We start from the raw sequence: 17,976 nt of genomic DNA on the forward strand, positions 1-17,976 counted from the left end.
AGGGGAGGAAGCTTAGTGTTGAGTGCGAATGAGAAACCTGGAATCTGCGCCCTTTGAAGGAAAGTTCTGGGCACTACGGTGGTGCTAAGGAGTGAGCAGCTGAAGCTGGGTGTGCACTCCAGAGTTGTGTGAGCTGCCCTCCCAGAACCTCATCTCCTCCCAAGCCCCTCAGGGTCTTGAGTCCTTCTTCTGTACCAGCAAGGGAGTGGACAGGATGCCAGTGAAAGCCACCCACACTGTGGAGAAACTACCTTGTTCTCTTCCTTTTAACAGGGTGTCCCCAGAAGAGAAAGTACTCTGTTGGGACAGGCAGCACGAAAGGAAGGGACTACTTGGCGGTCATTGCCAACTTCTTGCTGCAGGGCCCGAGATCATTTGCCTCTCTTGCTAATGTGCTGTTCTTGTGTGGGAGGAAACCAAGCATGTGTCTGCGAAGAGGAGGTGGCTGAGGCAAGGATTTACTCTCCTGGGGACATCCCTACAGCCTTGGTTTACAGGGCAGGAGCATAAGAAATCTGGGGTGAATCCCAGAGTAGAAGTGATGGGCAGCATTCTTAGGATGAGGGCCATGTGATGAGGGTTATGTCACCCTAGCAACCAACTCTGTGGGGGAGCCAGGAAGCAATGAGAACCCCAGCCCCTGCCAAGTCAGACCAGAATAAGGGAGCCCATGAGGGGTGCTGTTGTAACTCCCTTACTTGACTTGCAGGATTGCACCCTTTCTTCCAGGAGTCACATCAACACCAGACCAAAGTGTGGACAACGGTACAACCATAAGTGTGCACAGCGACCAATTATCAGACGACACCCATGATCAGAACTGAGGTTGTGGGGTCCTCGAGTCTCCCCTGCTATCTTTCTGTGTCCTCACTGAGAACCAGAGTGCCTGTATGGCTCTGTGACCTGGACAGAAGCTTGTTGTCCCTGGTAGACCAGAACAAAGCTGGAACCTTGAACATTCCCAGGCATGGGTACACTTGTGTGGTCATGGCCTAAAACAGGGAAAGATACAACATGCTGGCAAACCCAGAGAGACCAGCCCTAGCCCTGAGACACAGTCCTGAAACCCCGTTTAAGCTCCATAACCGACACCCTTCATTTGGAACTAGCTAGGAAGAACATCTCTCCTCTCACTGTTCACTGTGCGGAAGCAGAGGCCCCTCTGACTGCTGGAATTCCTAATCAGTGCTTTAGTCTGATGTGCCTGCCCTACAGTGTTCCTTTCTTGGGAGACCTGAGTGGCCCCATCTGGGATGGTCAGTCCTTTGGGGGAAATCCCCCTACCACCACCCCTGGGAAGAATCCAGCCATGGCTCAAGCTGAATGGAACACAGGTAAATGTACTTTGGCTCTCGTGAAAACAACTCAGAACAAACTTCATTCCCTACTTTGTATACATTCAGTAATTCTTCTCTTTATTCAAAAGTTCCTTTCCACATCTACATGGAGACCACATCCTTGTCCAATAAAGAGTTTTTGGTGTCCTATCCTTTCACCTGCCCTTTGGTTCTAAGTAATTGTAGTTAAAATAGAGGTCTGGAATTTTGATTCTCAGTCACTTCCACGTTAGCTCTCCCAGGTTCTGATTATATTATATCTGTCTCAGTGGAGACAGGTACACTATATATGAGTGACATTCACTTCTTTTGCCTTCTTCCAGGCAGCTGGAATGTGAAAACAATATTCTCTGCTGCTGTGAGTCGGACCAGATGTTGGGGATTAATGGATTTATGCTGAGTGCGCTTGGGCTCTCAGTTTCAGCTGGGGCCAGAGTGGATAGGATGTCAGGGCTGGGTCTAACGGTGTCCTGGACTTATTTGTACAGGCCTTGTAGTACTGAGGCTACTTAAGGCATTGAGAAACCTCAGTGTTAAGAAGGGAAGAAAGAGTCCACACTGGGCAATAAGAGTATCAGCTTTCAAAATCATCCTGCGGGCTGGGGATACAGCTCAGTTGGTAGAGTGCTTGCCTTGCAAGCATAAGGCCCTGGGTTCAATCCCCAGCACCACAAAAAAAAAAAAAAATCATCCTGTGAGGCAGGGGCATACACGTGTATTCTTGGATTTTTGGCACTCCCAACTGGGCAAGGAGCCTCCAGGTAGCAAGCCCAGTCTTCTGTGCAGGCACCACACTACACACACCCACTCTGCTGACACAAGCAAGTGTTCAAAATGAGGGAACACAGATAAATGTAACAGTCAGTGTGAACCCCCCTAGGATTTAGGAAACTGTGATTTGCAGAGCCTTCTGATGGTGACCCAGGCATGTCACCTCATTAATGCAGAGCTCCTTGTTATTATGCTGAAATGTCCCTTCTGGAAAAATTAACCTCCATATTTTAAATATCCCAGTATACATGAAGACAACTATATTGATAACTCACTTCTTTATTGCCATTATAACTGCTGAGGAAATAAGTGCATGTTGGGCATCAGTGCCAACAGATAAACATAATCAACAATCTTGTTCCAGAAGAAGGATGGCATTCTAGGGCCCCTCCATCATGGCATCATCATCATGCTGGGTAGAAGTAGGTGCATTTCTCAGGAGGGTTTCCCTCATATATTTCCTATGCTTGGCTCTCCTATACTTAAACCAAGCCTACAATCAGAAGGAAAAGGTATTGGTTTAGTACATTGAAGTTAATGTCATAATTGTAAAAAAGACATCATGCAGTTCTATAGGTCACTTGGATTTTTAAATTGTACAGCAGAAACTTTTTTGTTTCTGTTGCTTTGGGGTTTCGTAGTTCTGGTAATGGAACTCCAGGCCTCACACCTCCTAGGCAAGTGCTCTCCCACCAAAAGCTATTTTCTTATTGCTCAAATGCCTCAGGGGGCCTGGGTTATAGCTCAGCAGGGAAGGACTTGCCTAGAGTGCAGGAGGACCTGGGTCCATCCCCAGCACCACAAACAAGCAAACAGAACGACCTTAGGAGACTAAACGCCCTACCCGCTCCTTCAGCTCATCCTTGGGGAGCACCAGGCCTGTGCCCTGCTCTGGAAGAGGCCGAGTGCCTTACTTTCCTCCTTCCAGTCTAATGTTCTTCACTGCTTTCTTGCAGGTGTTGGATGCAGGTCTAACTTGTGAGTGGCTCTTGGTCCCTCATGCTAACCCCACACCTGCACAGTCTGCATCCTGGCAGCTGTCCCTGGGCCATGCTGTCTCCTGCTCCCTCACTAGGGATAGTTTCACCCTGTTTGTGGGGATGTTGGGTATGACAACATGTGGGCCCCATCAAAGTCACATGGAGGAGTACATCTCCCTGTTTGAAAAGCCCCTGTTCAGGGTGAAGTCAATATTCAAAAGGAAGGAGCATGTGGGACTTTGGCAGGGGGTGCCCTTCAGGGTGGCCACTGCATCATTTTCCTCTGAAACCTCGTGAGAACTGAAAGGGATCTGGAGTGGAGGCCTGGATGCTGCTTTGACAGTGTTAAGGGAATGAGAGCAACACAACCCATTGTCAGTCTCGCTCCCTGCAACCTGCCACCGCCTCCCAACCTTTCTGGAGACAGGACAAAGTCAGCTCACAGTTTCAGCTACATTTCCCAGATCCTGGACAGTGGTGCCATTGACCAGCATGGAGGGGCACCCTTGGCCCCACTGTTCAACCAGGACATGCAAAAGCTGTCTCTCATTCCTAAGGCACAAAGCTGCAATCAAAATTGCAAATATTAAAATACAAAAGGAAAAAATCCTGTCAGGTGTCATTATCCTCTCAGCCTCCTGCTTGATGAGCTTTCCATTGTATTTAATTCTTTGGTAAGTTCTCCACTGCAAATTGTAAATGTCACAAATGGCCTCCCTGCCCTCACGCCTTCTTCAGCTACATGAATGTATAATTTAAAGAAGGCATGTGTAAGAAAGCTCGGGCTGAGGGGGATCCAAAGGTTCCATCCCTCAAGTCTACATAAACATGAAGCTTACAAGGGACTGATGGTGTGGGCTGATATTAAGTCTGTATTCCCAAGACTGGTTTCCTAAAACACTTCTATTATATTTGCAAAAGAGAAGGGGAATTTGCATGTTAAGTTTCTTGGGAAATTCTCCCTGGAGAGTTTGGAAGTGGATGAGAACATCTGGACTTTCCCTCAGTTGTGTCCTGTGGCTCAAGTTCCCTTTAGAACTTCATAGAGAGACAAGTGACCCAGGGAGGGCAAAAGCAACCCACCACACTTTCAGATTTTCTTTTCCTCTGACTTTGCCTGACCACCTAAGAAATGCTCCAAGCTGCTTCCCGACTTCTCCCACCTGGGCCAGGCCTGACACTGGAGCCTGGCATGTGGCATTAGTACACCAGGGCTCAGGGGCTTGCTTTGTGGGGCTGCTTTTCTGGGCACCCACCATCATACTCACAGCCTGTTTCCATCACTGCACTCACACGTGCATGCTGCAGCAAAGCTAATAATAATAGTAAGGTCAACCTGAAGTTTCTTTCCTTTTTTGTTGTTGTTTTGAATGTATCACTTTGGTTTTTGGTCTTAGGGAGTCACTGTTTGATCCTATGACCTGCCTACATTTTAGTCATCACTGCCTGAAGGAATGAACAATCCATAATTAATACAGGTAGTTATCTACCCTGAAAAGAGGGCTACACCCCAAACACACACCTATTCCACAACACCCAACTCTTTAAAATAGAACCACCAAAATAGAAAAATAAATCTTCCCATGTTAGAAAATATTCAAGAAGACTTATATATGCATTTAATGTGGAATCTTCAAGGGGTATTTTGATCCCAGATAAATTTTTCTTACCCTTTCAATCTTCTTTGTTTAAGTGAAATTAATTCAATATTATTCTTTTTGCTGGTTTCACTCTGTATACAAATTTCCAAAGTTTTTGCAAACATTTGTTATATATTTCAACCATGTATGTTCCAACTATAATGTTACTATGTTTTAGCAATGTTTTTAGGTGGACACATCACAGTATCCTGAAAAAATTAAAATTAAAGGTGGTCACTCTATTATCTTTACTCTAAACTGACAAAGACTTGATTCACATCAATACTGTATGAAAATATTGACCTTGATCTCTACAAGGAAGCCCCCCAACCTGCAGTCCAAAGGCAGGTGAAGACCCCAATGATGTTGTTCAAGAGGTGAAGGCAAAAAAAAAAAAAAAAAAAAAAAAAGGTGAAGGCCAGGGCAGCAGACAGGAGAGAGCACCAGGTACTTTTGCTTTTCAGATTATGTGGTCATATCAGCCTCAGCTTAACTAAACATATATCAGTTACACACAGAATGTGTTCTATGGGTGAATTATTTCCCCCTCATCCCAATATGTATAAATCCACTCATTTAGTGCTTATGCTTAGTTTAAATAACTTAGTACAAGCCTGGTGTGGTGGTGCATGCCTATAATCTCAGTGACTTGGGAAACTCAGGCAGATTCCAAGTTCAAGACCAGCTTCAGCAACTTTTTTTCTTTTTTGGTACTGGGGATTGAACCCAGGGGCACTTAACCACTGAGCCACATCCCCAGCCTTTTTTAATATTTTACTTAGAGACAGGGTCTCGCTGAGTTGCTTAGGACCTTGCTAAATTGCTGAGGCTGGCCTTGAATTTGCGATCCTCCTGCCTCACCCGCCCAAACTGCTGAGATTACAGGCATGCACCATCATGCCTGGCTAGTTTCAGCAACTTAATGAGACCTTGTCTCAAAATAAGAAAGTAGAAAGCACTCAGGCTGCTGCTCAGTGGTAAAGCTCCCCTGGGTTCAATCTGTAGTACCAGAAGAAGAAAAAATAGTACAATTCAAACATCTTAAATACTTGCTCCTCCCTGCATCAATTTGAATACTTCCAAGGCAATCTGAGTCCCAATGTGAATCAGCACAGTGGTGCAGCTTAAAATATATCCATGATAGAAGGAATTGAACTTTATTTATTGAACATATGCCCATACATCTCTGTATTATATATTTTTATAATTATTCAGATACATATGTACATATATTTAACATTGTACATAGAATTGTCTTGTTTGTTTTTTCCTTTAGGAAATCTGCTTTCCCTTGGGCAATGGGAAAGAGCACAAGTTGGAGTTTACTTACTTCATTTTCCACCCATGACTACACCAAAATCCAAAACTTGTTTGGAAATGTAAAAATACAATAAAAACACATTAACTTGAAAACTTCTAGCACAAAGCTGTGCATACCCTAAAGCAGGTTTTAAAATAACTGTTCAGACAGAGTGCCATTTTCAGACTTACTAACCTGCACTTTGGTTTCAGCCACATATACACGTCTTGCAAGTTCCCTTCTGTGGAGAGAAAACCACAGGTGTTCAGCATTGGGTGTTATGGATGAAATAAATATAATTCTGGGCTCATTTGAAATTTACAATCTCACCTCACAACTACCCAAGCATTCTATTCTGTAATCCCCTGGAAAAGTCTGCTTTAGAAAGGGTTTTACCTCATCACAAAATTTAAGGTGACACTAATTGTTCAGTAGTCCAAACAGATAACTTGTCTATGTTAAAAATAACGCAAACATCTGAGGAACAAGTTATACAAATTTTAAATACAGGAAGGCTATAGTACTGAAGTTGCGTGACAGTACCTCATTCTTCTGATCCCAATAAAATTTAATTTACAAAAGCAGACCTCCAGAATACACAATAAAAGAAAAATAAAGTGGACTATCGAAAGTAAAGACTTCTATGAATCAAAACACATAATCAAGAGAGTGGAAAGGTAACCACAGAATGGAAGAAAATATTCAAAAATGATATCTGACAAGAGATTTTAAATATAGCTGATAGTTCCATATACTAGAATATCACTCAGCCTCAGAAATGAAGGAAATTCTGGCACATGCTACGACATGGAAAAACCTTAAAAAAATTACACAAAAAGATATAAGGCAATCACCAAGAGACAAACACCATAGGATCTCACTTATATGAAACACCTAGAGTAATCAAATTCATAGGATTAAAAAAGTAAAATGGTGTTACTGGGTCCTGAGGCGGGTGGGGGATGAGGGGGCAGGGAAAGGAAATTGTTTAATGGATTTTGAGTTTCATTTTGGTCAGATGAAGATGTTTTTGGAGTTCTGTTCCGCAACAACATGTAAATATGTAAATCCTTAATACTGCTTTCGTCCACACTTCAGAAGTGGTTTTGATAATAAATTTCAGGGTTTTGTGTATTTTACTACAATTCTGAAACAAAACAACCACCAGCCACCAACCAGTTTCCAGACCTAATTCATGACAATACTGCACAAAAATGTTGACGCGATTCCCACAAGGCAACCCCCACAAAGCAGAAAGGCAGGCGAAGACCCTACGGGCTTCTGCTCAAGACAGGCGGGGCAGAGGGGGGGATTGCGAGAGGGAAAAGTGACCCCAAAAGAACCTGAACCCCCCGGAGCCCGAGCGCCTCCCAGAGCCGGCCACTTACCTGCTGAGCACATCAGGGTACTGAGATTCTTGGAAAAGACTTTCCAGTTCCTGCAACTGCCACTTTGAGAACTTGTATTGGATTCGAGGACGCCTGCGTCGGGGCAGCGGAACCACTGCAGCCAATTCTTCCCTCTCCATAGGCTGCGGCTGTCGCCGGGGCTCCAGGCTACTGCCGTGACCCACAAGGCCTACATCGCCTTCCTGGATCATGTCACTCTCGAGCTTCTTGTTATCGAAGAGGCCTACATTTTCACCAAAGTGGCCACTTCCTGCTTTTGCGGCTTCCACTGCGACACCTTGCTCTTCAACATTCATATCCACCTCATACATTCCCAGGCCATAGTAGTTGGAACCACAGTATTGGTCCTCGCCATCCATGGCTGCTGCTCGAGAAGCCTCGCAGTTTCTGTGACCGCAGTGCACTCTGGGAACACAGCCGGGGTAACAGCGTGGTGTTCCCCCTCGATCTGCAACTTCACAATGGTTTCTAGGGTTCTGGGGCAACTTAGGCCCGGGGACAGCTCAGGCTCTATTTCAAAGGATTACTATCGGCTCTCCATTCATAACCAGTGGCTGTGGGTGGAACTTGGTTAGGGAAGCAAGTAATGGGGTGTGGCCAAAAATAAGGGTCTTGTGGAGAAAAAACGTGCCAACAGGGGGCGTGAACAGAAAAGGGGCCAAGCATGCAACTTAACTGAATACTCCACCTGGTTTCCAACTAGGACCCTACAGAAGGGACTCTGCTGAATTGCAAGTTGATTTAGGGGTGGAGAGACAGGGAGGAATTGAGATGCCACACTGACCACAGGACCCCTTAAGTGAACATTTGGAGAACATCTCATCCCATCCTCCATAATTCCCAACCTGTACATGTCACAGGCTAGGAATTAATCTGACCTGATCCACTAAGGGACAGCTTGCTCTCAGTTCCATCAAGAACACTGAAAGACAAATCTGCCAACTCCCATAAGGGATGCAGCTGCACATTGGTGCTGTGATGCTAGAACATTCTGGGTATTGAGACACACTCTACAAGAAGCCCCATTAGTCCCTTGAGAATGCCCAAACACACCACAATTTTGATACTCAATTCACATAAAGGTTGTAAGGAGCAAAATAAATGTGTGACAACTTGTGTGATGTGTAGTCTGCAAAACAACTTGTAAAAACAACTTGAGTGCTGTGATAATGTAATGTTTACCCCGAGTAAGATAACCAAATGTGACTGACTCCTGCCAAGACTGGCTGGCAGAGTTCGATAAGAAAGGATTTATGAAGACTGATGATCGAACCTTGCTCTGTCTCCAATCCATGATGCCAGTGCTGCACCAAGCCTGGAGGAGACTCACTGACTTGCTCGCATTGGCCTGGAACATCTGTCGTCCCCATCGTGACCAAGACGTGGAGCTAACCATGGAGCTGCCTCACCCTCGTCTTCCACGACAGCGTTGCTGCCCCGTGTGTGTACCCAGCGTCGCTCCGCCAGAGACATCTCTGCCTAGCGTGCCTGCAATGACCTCGTTGTACTCCGCCATCCAACCATCCTCGCTGATCGGGACTCCGGCCGAAGTGAGTTCCTCAGCAAGATCTCCTGGGCTGTCCTCCTGACTGATCACTGGAAGCCGCTGCCCTTCGACTTAAGACACGTCGTGTAGGAGTGGACCTTAGGAACGGGTTTAAGTAAGGAGTGAGTCTTGCTTACTCGGGGCTTATACTATTCTAACTTATTGATTAAGTAATGTGTGAAGAGTTAAGATAATTATAATACTGGTGTGATTAGCATTAAATAAAAGTCAATTGATTTGGACCAAAATTATTCTCATTGACTCCTCCTTGCCACTTGTGACAAAGGTCCAAGTGTGAAACCCTGCTCAAAGCTGATCACAAACAGGAATGCTTACACTGCATGAGGTCCTTCCTGCTTCCATTTGTAGTGAGATTAAAAATTTAATATTTTAAAAAAGCATTTAGAAAAATATCTTTACAGGAGGAAAAAATAAAAGGAAATGGAGAGAACTACTGAAGTTCAAGAAAACATTTCTTGATCACAAGAGACTGTAGTTTCATAAAATCCCCTTTTCCTCTCTAGGATGCCCTCTTCTTCACATTCTGTTGCCTTGAACCTTGAGCATAACATTTCTTAAAGCTCCCCCAAGCACCCTGCTTATCTTAAGAAGAGCTACAAAATGTCCAAGAAAGATCAAGTCAGCCCTGACTGGGACACTTGTGATGCTTTGGTGTTTAGTTCTCAGAACTTTAAGATCAGAACTAGATAAGGAGCGTGAAAGATAAAGAGGAGAAACTTCAGGCAGGGATGCAGGGCAGAGAGAAAGTATATGCAGAAGCAGGACTGACAGTTAAAACTGTCAGGACAGAACAATGGCAGTTGAGGAGTGCTGGCTTTAAAGTGCTTTCAAATAACTTCTGTTCCATGGAGTGAAAATGATTTGCAATGGGCATCTCAGGCAGTTTGCAAATTGGCAGCTGTGACCTGAGTCTGCTCTGTAGACCTGATTTAGATGACCAGTGTACTTTTTGATCAAACATACTTCAGTTCGTGGTCAATGTTTAAGGAAGTGAAGGTTTTATGCAAATGTTTTGATATTTGACCATCTTGAAAGATGGAAAAATCTGGCAGTCCTGGCCCAGCATTCCTAGGCAGCAGCACTGAGCTGGAACTGAGTATTGGCTGTTCCCTTTGCAAGAGGCATATTCTTCCCCACTATGCCAGACTCCACCCTGCTTGCTTCTCTCATTGATGTTACCTGCCTGGCCTTGGCAGCATTTGAATTTGCTACCCTGATCATTACAGGTGTTTAATGCCATCAAGTGTCAGGCATATAAAAGCAGAGAGAAAGACAAGATGAACCCCATCACCCAGTTTCAACAATTATTCCTAGACAATCTGGTTTTATGAATACCTATGCAACACATTTGCATCTACATCTGGATTTCTGGGATGTGAATCTAAACATCATCAATTCATCAGTAAATATTTCAGTGTGTATCTCTAAAAGAGCTGAGTGAGTGCCTCCCAATCAGACCTCTTTTTGTTATGCCACACATGCCAGGTCTTCTAGTGATAACAGGAGGGGTGTGTGTGTGTGTGTGTGTGTGTGTGTGTGTGTTGTGTATTACTGAGTAACAGTAGTGAATGTTTCTGATGGCTTATTCTGCAACTAGGTATCATGTCAGGTACTTATGTATACTGTGTCGTTGATTGTGCTCATCAATTCAATGACAGAGATAATGCATTTATTCTCACCTTACCGATTTTCTTCACATGGAAGCCTTCCCTACCCAGGAGGGTACACTTGTAATCCCAGCTACTCAAGAGGCTGAGGCAGGAGAATCCCAAATTCAAGGCAAGCCTGGGAAATGTAGTGAGACCCTGTCTCAAAATAAAAAATAAAAGGACTTAGCCTGGCACAGTGGCACATACCTGTGATCCCAGCCACTTGGGAGGCTGAGGCAGGAGGATCAGAAGTTTGAGGCCCGCTTTGGCACCTTAGCAAGACCCTAAGCAACTCAGAGACCCTGTCTCAAAAAACAAAAAGGGCTGGGGATGTGGCTCAGTGGTTAAGCACCCCTGCATTCAATACCTAGTACTAAAGGAAAAAAATGGACTGAGGATGTAGCTCAGGGGTAGAGCATCCTGATTTCAATCCCCAGTACCAAATAAAGAAACAAATGTCCTCCCTGATATGTATATAGGTTTGTGTATGTGTTCCTGCACATGTACACAAGTATATATAGACCGTATACTGCTATTGTACATATATATTTAATTATACGTAGGGACTGGAAGATTTTGTGTTGTTTTGTTTTTTAATGATGAACCCTCTCACAATGAGAAATTTCCTTAAGCTGAGGATTCCTTATGTCCTTTTACATTTACAAAGCTTCCAAAGTTCAAAAATGCCTCCCTAAACATGGAAAAGACAACAAAAACATGCCAACCTCAGACTGTCTCAGGAGAAGCTGTCCACATTCTGAAGCAGGTTTTAGAATGTCTGCTCTGCCAAATAACTTATTTCAGCTCTGGTGACCTGCACACGGGTTTCAGTCACACTCATGCATGCTGCAAGCTTCTGTTTTGGGGGAGAAATGCACAAATGTTCAACATTTGTAGCTGCAGATGAAACGAAGTGCTGCACTTTCAAGCTCGCTTTCAATACCTGTACCGCCACACAGCTTCCTCGGTACACTGTGCTGTTATGTCAAGGTTAAGGCTTCCATTAGGGATGGATTTCTCTCCACACTCAGTTGAAGGAGGCAGCCTCAAACTCAGACTTCCGGATGAACAATACTTTTTGCACTATTTTGAAAAATCACAGTTAGGTATTATGATTACATTCTTTTTTTAAAAAATTTTTTTAGATGTTGACAGACCTTTATTTTATTCATCTATTTATATGTAGTGCTGAGAATCGAACTCAGTGCCTCACACATGCTAGGCAAGCGCTCTACCACTGAACCACAACTCCATCCCCTACGATTACATTCTTAAAAACTTAAATAAGAGCAGAATCTGACCCTCCACATCTACCACGAGCCATGCCTTACTCTCCTCACCCTCATCAGGCCCTGGATCAAATCAAATTCTGTTCCCAGAAGGCTAACGCCAGGGCAGTTTCCACACTATTGACTGAAAGGCTGCATGGAAATATTTACCTTGGTGCCCAGAAGGCATTGCCCCTGCCCTGATGCCCAAGGGAAGGTGGGTCCCATTGGCCTTGGATCCAGGGTGGCCTTTGCTCAGGAAGGGTGAGAAGGGACCCCAGGGGACAGGAGGCCTGCACCCAACCCCTGTTCCAAGGAAAATGGGTGCTTCCTTGAGCTTGGATCCTACCTCACAACCAGGTATGGACATGGAATACATTTGAAAACTCTCTCCCAATCCTGCAGGAAGCATGTGGTGAAAGCAGTGAGGTAGAGGGACTGCTGTCTGTCCCGACTGTCTTAGTTCCTGGCTGGCCATTCCTGCCACCATCTCTTAGTCCATGGGGCTTTGAACTCTGACGCCAGAATGACTTTCCACTACTGCTACTGGGGCTGTGGTTCCTCGCTAAGTTTTTTTTTTCTTTTTTCCAATTCTCGCTAAGTTTGAGGCAGTATTTTGCCCTCCCTGTCTTCTCCCAATAAAATCACCAGGTTCAAGGGAGCCAGAGTGGGGGTGCATTGGGGGTTGGGATTGCATTTCTCTGGGAGTGAAGAGGCAGAAAGAGATTAGAGCATTGAAGCCCTGGTTGTAAGGCAGGAGGAAGCCTAGTGCTGCGAACTCACAGTAGGAGAGACAAAAAGGCTTCCAAGTCCCAGGAAAAGGTAGCTTCCTGGAGTTCACTAGATCCTGGGTCATCGTCCTGGCACTGGCCATATAGTTCTTCCCTGTCCTGGTAGACTCCCATGCTGCGGTATATGGTATCATCAGTGGTTTCAGCTGGGTTGAGGCTCCATGCCCTGGTTGCTGTGGTCAAGTTGTGTTCCTCCACAGACTCTGGGTAGGGACAGGAAGAGTACTCAAACATCGGGATCTGATCATGTTGTGGTGACTCTTTCCAGTGTCAAGCATGCCTACCTAAGATGGGAAGCCAAGGTACTAATTTTTAGTCAACCAACTATTGGCTTTTTTTTACAACCCGTCCCTGGGTGTGTAAAATGCTGTCGCATGTATATGCAAAAACCAGGCCATGAAATAGGCACAAAGCATGCCAAAAGGCTGTGGATGAAGTGAGGGGGTGCATGCCTACACAAAAGGGTCTCTCTGTTGCAGTGCAGCTGACTGCACTCACCTTGGTCAGGAGCCTGAGCTGAGAGGGACTTACCTCTTTTTTTTTTTTTTTCCTGCCACTTTGGCTGTGGGAGGTGGATATAGGAAAACCTCACAGCGTCACTTAAGTAAAGTTTTATACTGACTTTAAAAAAATTTTTTAAGTTGTTGATAGACCTTTATATTATTCATTTATTTATATGCATTGCTGAGAATCAAATCTAGAGCCTCACACATGTTAGGCAAGCACTCTACCACTGAGCCACAACCTCAGCCCTCTGCTGACCTTTAATTCAGGCAGCCTTCCATATCCAGCAGCCAATAATCCAGCAAGGGTAAGTAATTAAGGGGAGATGACTTGTTAGCTGGCAGCTTGCTTTGAGTATTTGCAGTGATGCTCAAATCAGAGCGCTCCACACAGCCAGGAGCTCTGGGAGTAGAATCTTAGGACTGGGTTTGCCCAGCAGTTAGTTATAGGGTGCTCAGACGTCCTGTGAAAGAAAGTCAAAGCACCTCTTGAGAAAGTCCAGGTACTCTGGGTTTGTAGCAAGGAATCCAACAGCGTAAGGGGCAAGTGTAGACCCCTGCCCAGTGCTTAGTGCATGGAGAATGCTCACACCGCCCGCACTCTGGATGCAATAGTGCACATACATCCTGTGCTGTTTCACCGAGGCGCTTCTGCTTGCAGGTCCTCCACACTAGCTCACGTGTGCCCTGTGCTGGGCTCCTGCACAGGGACCTGGGTGAGAGTCCACTCTCCCCCTGCCTCCTTCCCCTTCCACCCTCCCTTCCTTGCTCTAGAAATAGCGACTTGATCTCTTGTTCAGACATAATCCAATTTTATTGCCAAATAGCAGAGCACCAGGACAGATGGAAGGTGTTGCGGCTCTTCCTTCCAATAGTTATTTGTGGGTGTGGTAGGAGGCGTACATATCCCGAACACTGAAATGACTTCTAATAATGGGTTCTGTGCACAATATCATAGTTTGATAGGGATTTCTCCTGTTTTCCCTTTCACAACTACCTTTGTCTTCAGCGCCATATTAGGAAATAAAATGAACCATTTCAAGGAACCCTAAAGTATCATGGGGCTTAGGGACCTCCCCTACTGTTCCTCATGCCTAAGTGTCCACTGCCTCACGTTTCTCCAGTCTGGCTAAGAATTCTTACAAAACAAGGTGGCGACTGACCAATTCAGCTCAAAAAGAGGTCAAGGGCTGGAGTCCCACAGCCTCTCTCTGACTGTCAGCCAGGTGCCTCCTCCTGAGCCTGGCTCTTGCTGGACTCTGCCTCCTCCCACTATCTTGGCTGCTCAGTTCATGATCCATCTGTAGCTTTCAATCAGTTATGACATGAGAGACCTCCAGGGGTTCTAATCCTGGTGTGCGGTACACTAGCTGGGACATGTGTGACAGCTCAGTGTTCCCTCACATCTCAGACCTGCATGGTGCACTCTGGAGTTACCTAACCTTCAGTCAGTCTCAGGTGCCTTAGGTGTGTGTTGCTCTGTGGGCACCAGGAGTGCTAGGATTTACCAGAATGCTTAAGTTGAATCATAATGTGTATGTGAAATTTTAATCACTCTTTCAGTGTGTTAAAGACCCAATGGAGAGCAGCAGCTCTGGCAGTGGTGGCGGTCGGAGGTCCAAGAGCTCTGCCCCTCTGAAAAGCATGCTGCTGTCCAGACAGGTTTCAGGTCATCCACGAGCCATCAGGAAAGGATTGCCAGCCAGAGAAAGATGACAGCCGAAGTCCCAATGCACAGACCAGGATCCGGTTAAACCACCAAGAGGAGCTGATCACCATTTGCTACCACATATCGTAGTTGGGACGACTGTGAGAGCTCGGGAACCAGCCTGAATGTTGATAATGAGGACTATTCCAGGTATCCGCCAAGAGAGTACAGGGCTTCGGGCGGCAGAAGAGGAATGGCTTCTGGACATATTGACACTTTTGGGGCAGATGATAGGAGGAGGGGGCTGGGCCTGTTGAGCGACCGCCAGTGAGAGGGAAAACTGGCAAGTTTAAGGATGATAAGCTGTATGACCCAGAGAAAGGGGCGAGGTCTGTGGTGGGGTTGCCTCCCCAGTTCTCTAGCTTTAACCACGGTGTGCGAGAGGAGCTTGACAAGGTAGACCCAGCCCCTCTGGCAAGATGCTCTGCTAGCAGAGCAGAGTTCCCGAAGCAAAATAGTGTGGCCTCTCAGATGTCTTCTGCTGAAGGCAAGGTGGCTACAAACGGTGACAGTTTGGAGAGGGAGAGAAGGGGGCAGAACTTAACTGCACATCCCAGTAGGGCTCCTGTGAGTATTTGTGGTGGTGGGGAAAACCCCTCAAAGAGTGCAGAGGAACCGGCGGTGAAGCCCAAAGTCCGAAATCTGGCAAGTTCAAACTGCGTGAAACCAAAAATTATTTTTTGATACTGATAATGATGATGATATGCCACACAGTACTTCCAGGTGGAGGGATGCTGTCAATGCTGATGAAGGCCACTCGGATGGTCTGGCAAAGAGAGGCAGAGGCGAGAGTTCAAGTGGCTACTGTGAGCCAAAGTGCTCTGAGGACAAGAGGGAAGCAAGGAACGACCAAGTGAAACCAGAGAAGGTGCCAAGGAGGTGACGAACCATGGCTGACCCTGACTTCTGGACATATAGTGATGATGACTACAAATACTGTGATGAAGACTCTGACAGTGACAAAGAGTGGATCGCTGCTCTGCGCAGGAAGTACCGAAGTCGAGAGCAAAACCTGTCTTCCAGTGGAGAAAGCTGGGAGACCCTGCCAGGAAAGGAAGAGCGGGAACCTCAGCAAGCTAGAGTGAGTGTGAGCGTCACCGACACCAGCCCTGGCATGGGCGCTGGAGCCAGTGCCAGCGCCAGTGCAGATGCCATTAGCAACGGCAGCAGCTATCTCGAGGAAGCTCAAGAACCATCGCTTCAGGAAGAGGAACAGACATCCCTGGAAGAAGGAGAAATTCCCTGGCTCCAGTACAATGAGAATGAGAGCAGCCATGAGGGGGACAACAACTCTGGTGCTGGATGGCAACAACAACCTTGAAGATGACTCCAGTGTCAGCGAAGACCTAGAAGTGGATTGGAGCCTCTGTGATGAATTTGCGGATAGTTTAGGAGTGGCCGAGGCCATTTCCTGCGTGGATCCTCAGTTCCTGACCTACGTGGCACTCGAGGACGCCTGGCCCAAGCCATGGAGACTGCCCTAGCACACCTGGAGTCTCTGGCAGTGGATGTCGAGGTGGCCAATCCACTGGCAAGCAAGAAGAGCATCGACGCTCTTCCCGAGATCCTGGTCACTGAAGATCATGGTGCAGTTGGCCAAGAGATGTGCTGTTCTATCTGCTGCAGTGAATATGTGAAGGGGGAGGTGGCCACTGAGCTTCCATGCCACCACTATTTCCACAAGCCCTGCGTGTCCATCTGGCTTCAGAAGTCAGGCACATGCCCCGAGTGCCGCTGCATGTTCCCTCCCCCACTCTAAAGACCAAGGCATTTTACTCCTGGTCTGTTTATTTTCCCCATAACTGAAACCCACAATACTGCAGGAGCCCTCTGAAAATTAATAATGAAAATGAAACCATTTGGTCAATTAGACTAAACCCGTTGATTCCTTGTGATTATTTCCAATGTGAAAATGGTTGTGTATGGTTGCATTAAAAATCATACAGGTGGGGGCACACGCCTGTAATTCCAGTGACTTGGGAGACTGAGGCAGGAGGATTGAAATTTCAAGGCCAGCCTCAGCATCTTGGCAAGACCTTGTCTCAAAGTAAAAAGTTAGAAAAGGGCTGGGGGTGTAGCTCAGTGATAGCGCACTCCTGGGTTCAATCCATAATAATACACACACACACACACACACACACACACACACATCATACTGCCTTTTAGACGTTAGAAAGGGAAAACTAAACTTTCTAAATGCTACTTGAGTGGGCAATAAGAGCATACATTTTCTAACCTGAAAGTCGGAATAAATGGCATTTGTTTTATTCAGTAGAATATGTTGCTGTTAATTGTAATGTCAAGTTTATCTGTTAACTATGTCCAAAAAGCAAAATAATTTCTGTTGCATGTTCTGGGTTAATGTTCCTATAATTGCAGTGCCATAAAAGCTTATTAAAGTACTTTTGGTTTTACACGGTAAAAAAAAAAAAAAAGACCCAATGGATGGGCTGGGGTTGTGGCTCAGTGGTGGAGCTCTTGCCTCACATGTGTGAGGCACTGGGTTCAATCATCAGCACCACATAAATAATAAAATAAAGGTATTATGTCCATCTACAACTAAAAAACCAAAACAAAAAAAAAATACCCAGTGGATGTCCATCCTAGGCAAAAATCACTGCAAATCACAGTCTGACATAGAGGTAAGTGTGCCCTGTATCCAGACTGCTACTGTCTCAATCCTGACTTTACTCAATACCTGCTGCATGGCTAATCTGGTGAGTATCCTATTCTATAACTTTGCCTGAATTTGATTTTTTTTTATACTGGGCATTGAATCCAGGAGTGCTCTACCACAGAGCTACATCCTCAGCCCTTTGTATTTTTTGTAATATTTTTGTTGTAGATGGACAAAATACTTTTATTTATTTATTTATTTATTTTTATGTGATGCTGATTATCAAACAGAGTGCCTCACACATGCTATGCAAGCACTCTACCACTGAGCCACAACCCCAGGCCCCGTTGTTTTTTTTTTTTTTTTTTTTGAGACAGGGTCTTACTAAGTTGCTGAGGGTAACCTCAAACTTGGGATCATCCTGCCTTAGCCTCCC

The 17,976-nt window shown here is 45.6% G+C and overlaps 1 protein-coding gene and 1 pseudogene across 1 annotated transcript; one reads left to right on the plus strand and one right to left on the minus strand.

Moving 5' to 3' along the window:
• Positions 1-2,487: 2,487 nt before the first annotated feature.
• Positions 2,488-7,796, minus strand: LOC124971625 (rhox homeobox family member 1-like). The gene is made up of 3 exons (XM_047535301.1): positions 7,417-7,796; positions 6,224-6,269; positions 2,488-2,601 (listed from the first exon to the last, which is right to left on the minus strand). The coding sequence occupies exons 1-3, from the start codon at positions 7,794-7,796 to the stop codon at positions 2,488-2,490; spliced, it is 540 nt and encodes a 179-aa protein (XP_047391257.1).
• A 936-nt stretch (positions 7,797-8,732) lies between these two features.
• LOC124971626 (E3 ubiquitin-protein ligase Praja-1-like) lies at positions 8,733-16,809 on the plus strand (annotated as a pseudogene).
• Positions 16,810-17,976: the final 1,167 nt, after the last annotated feature.

This window comes from Sciurus carolinensis, chromosome X (assembly GCF_902686445.1).
Source record: "Sciurus carolinensis chromosome X, mSciCar1.2, whole genome shotgun sequence".
Classification (NCBI taxonomy): Eukaryota; Metazoa; Chordata; class Mammalia; order Rodentia; family Sciuridae; genus Sciurus; species Sciurus carolinensis.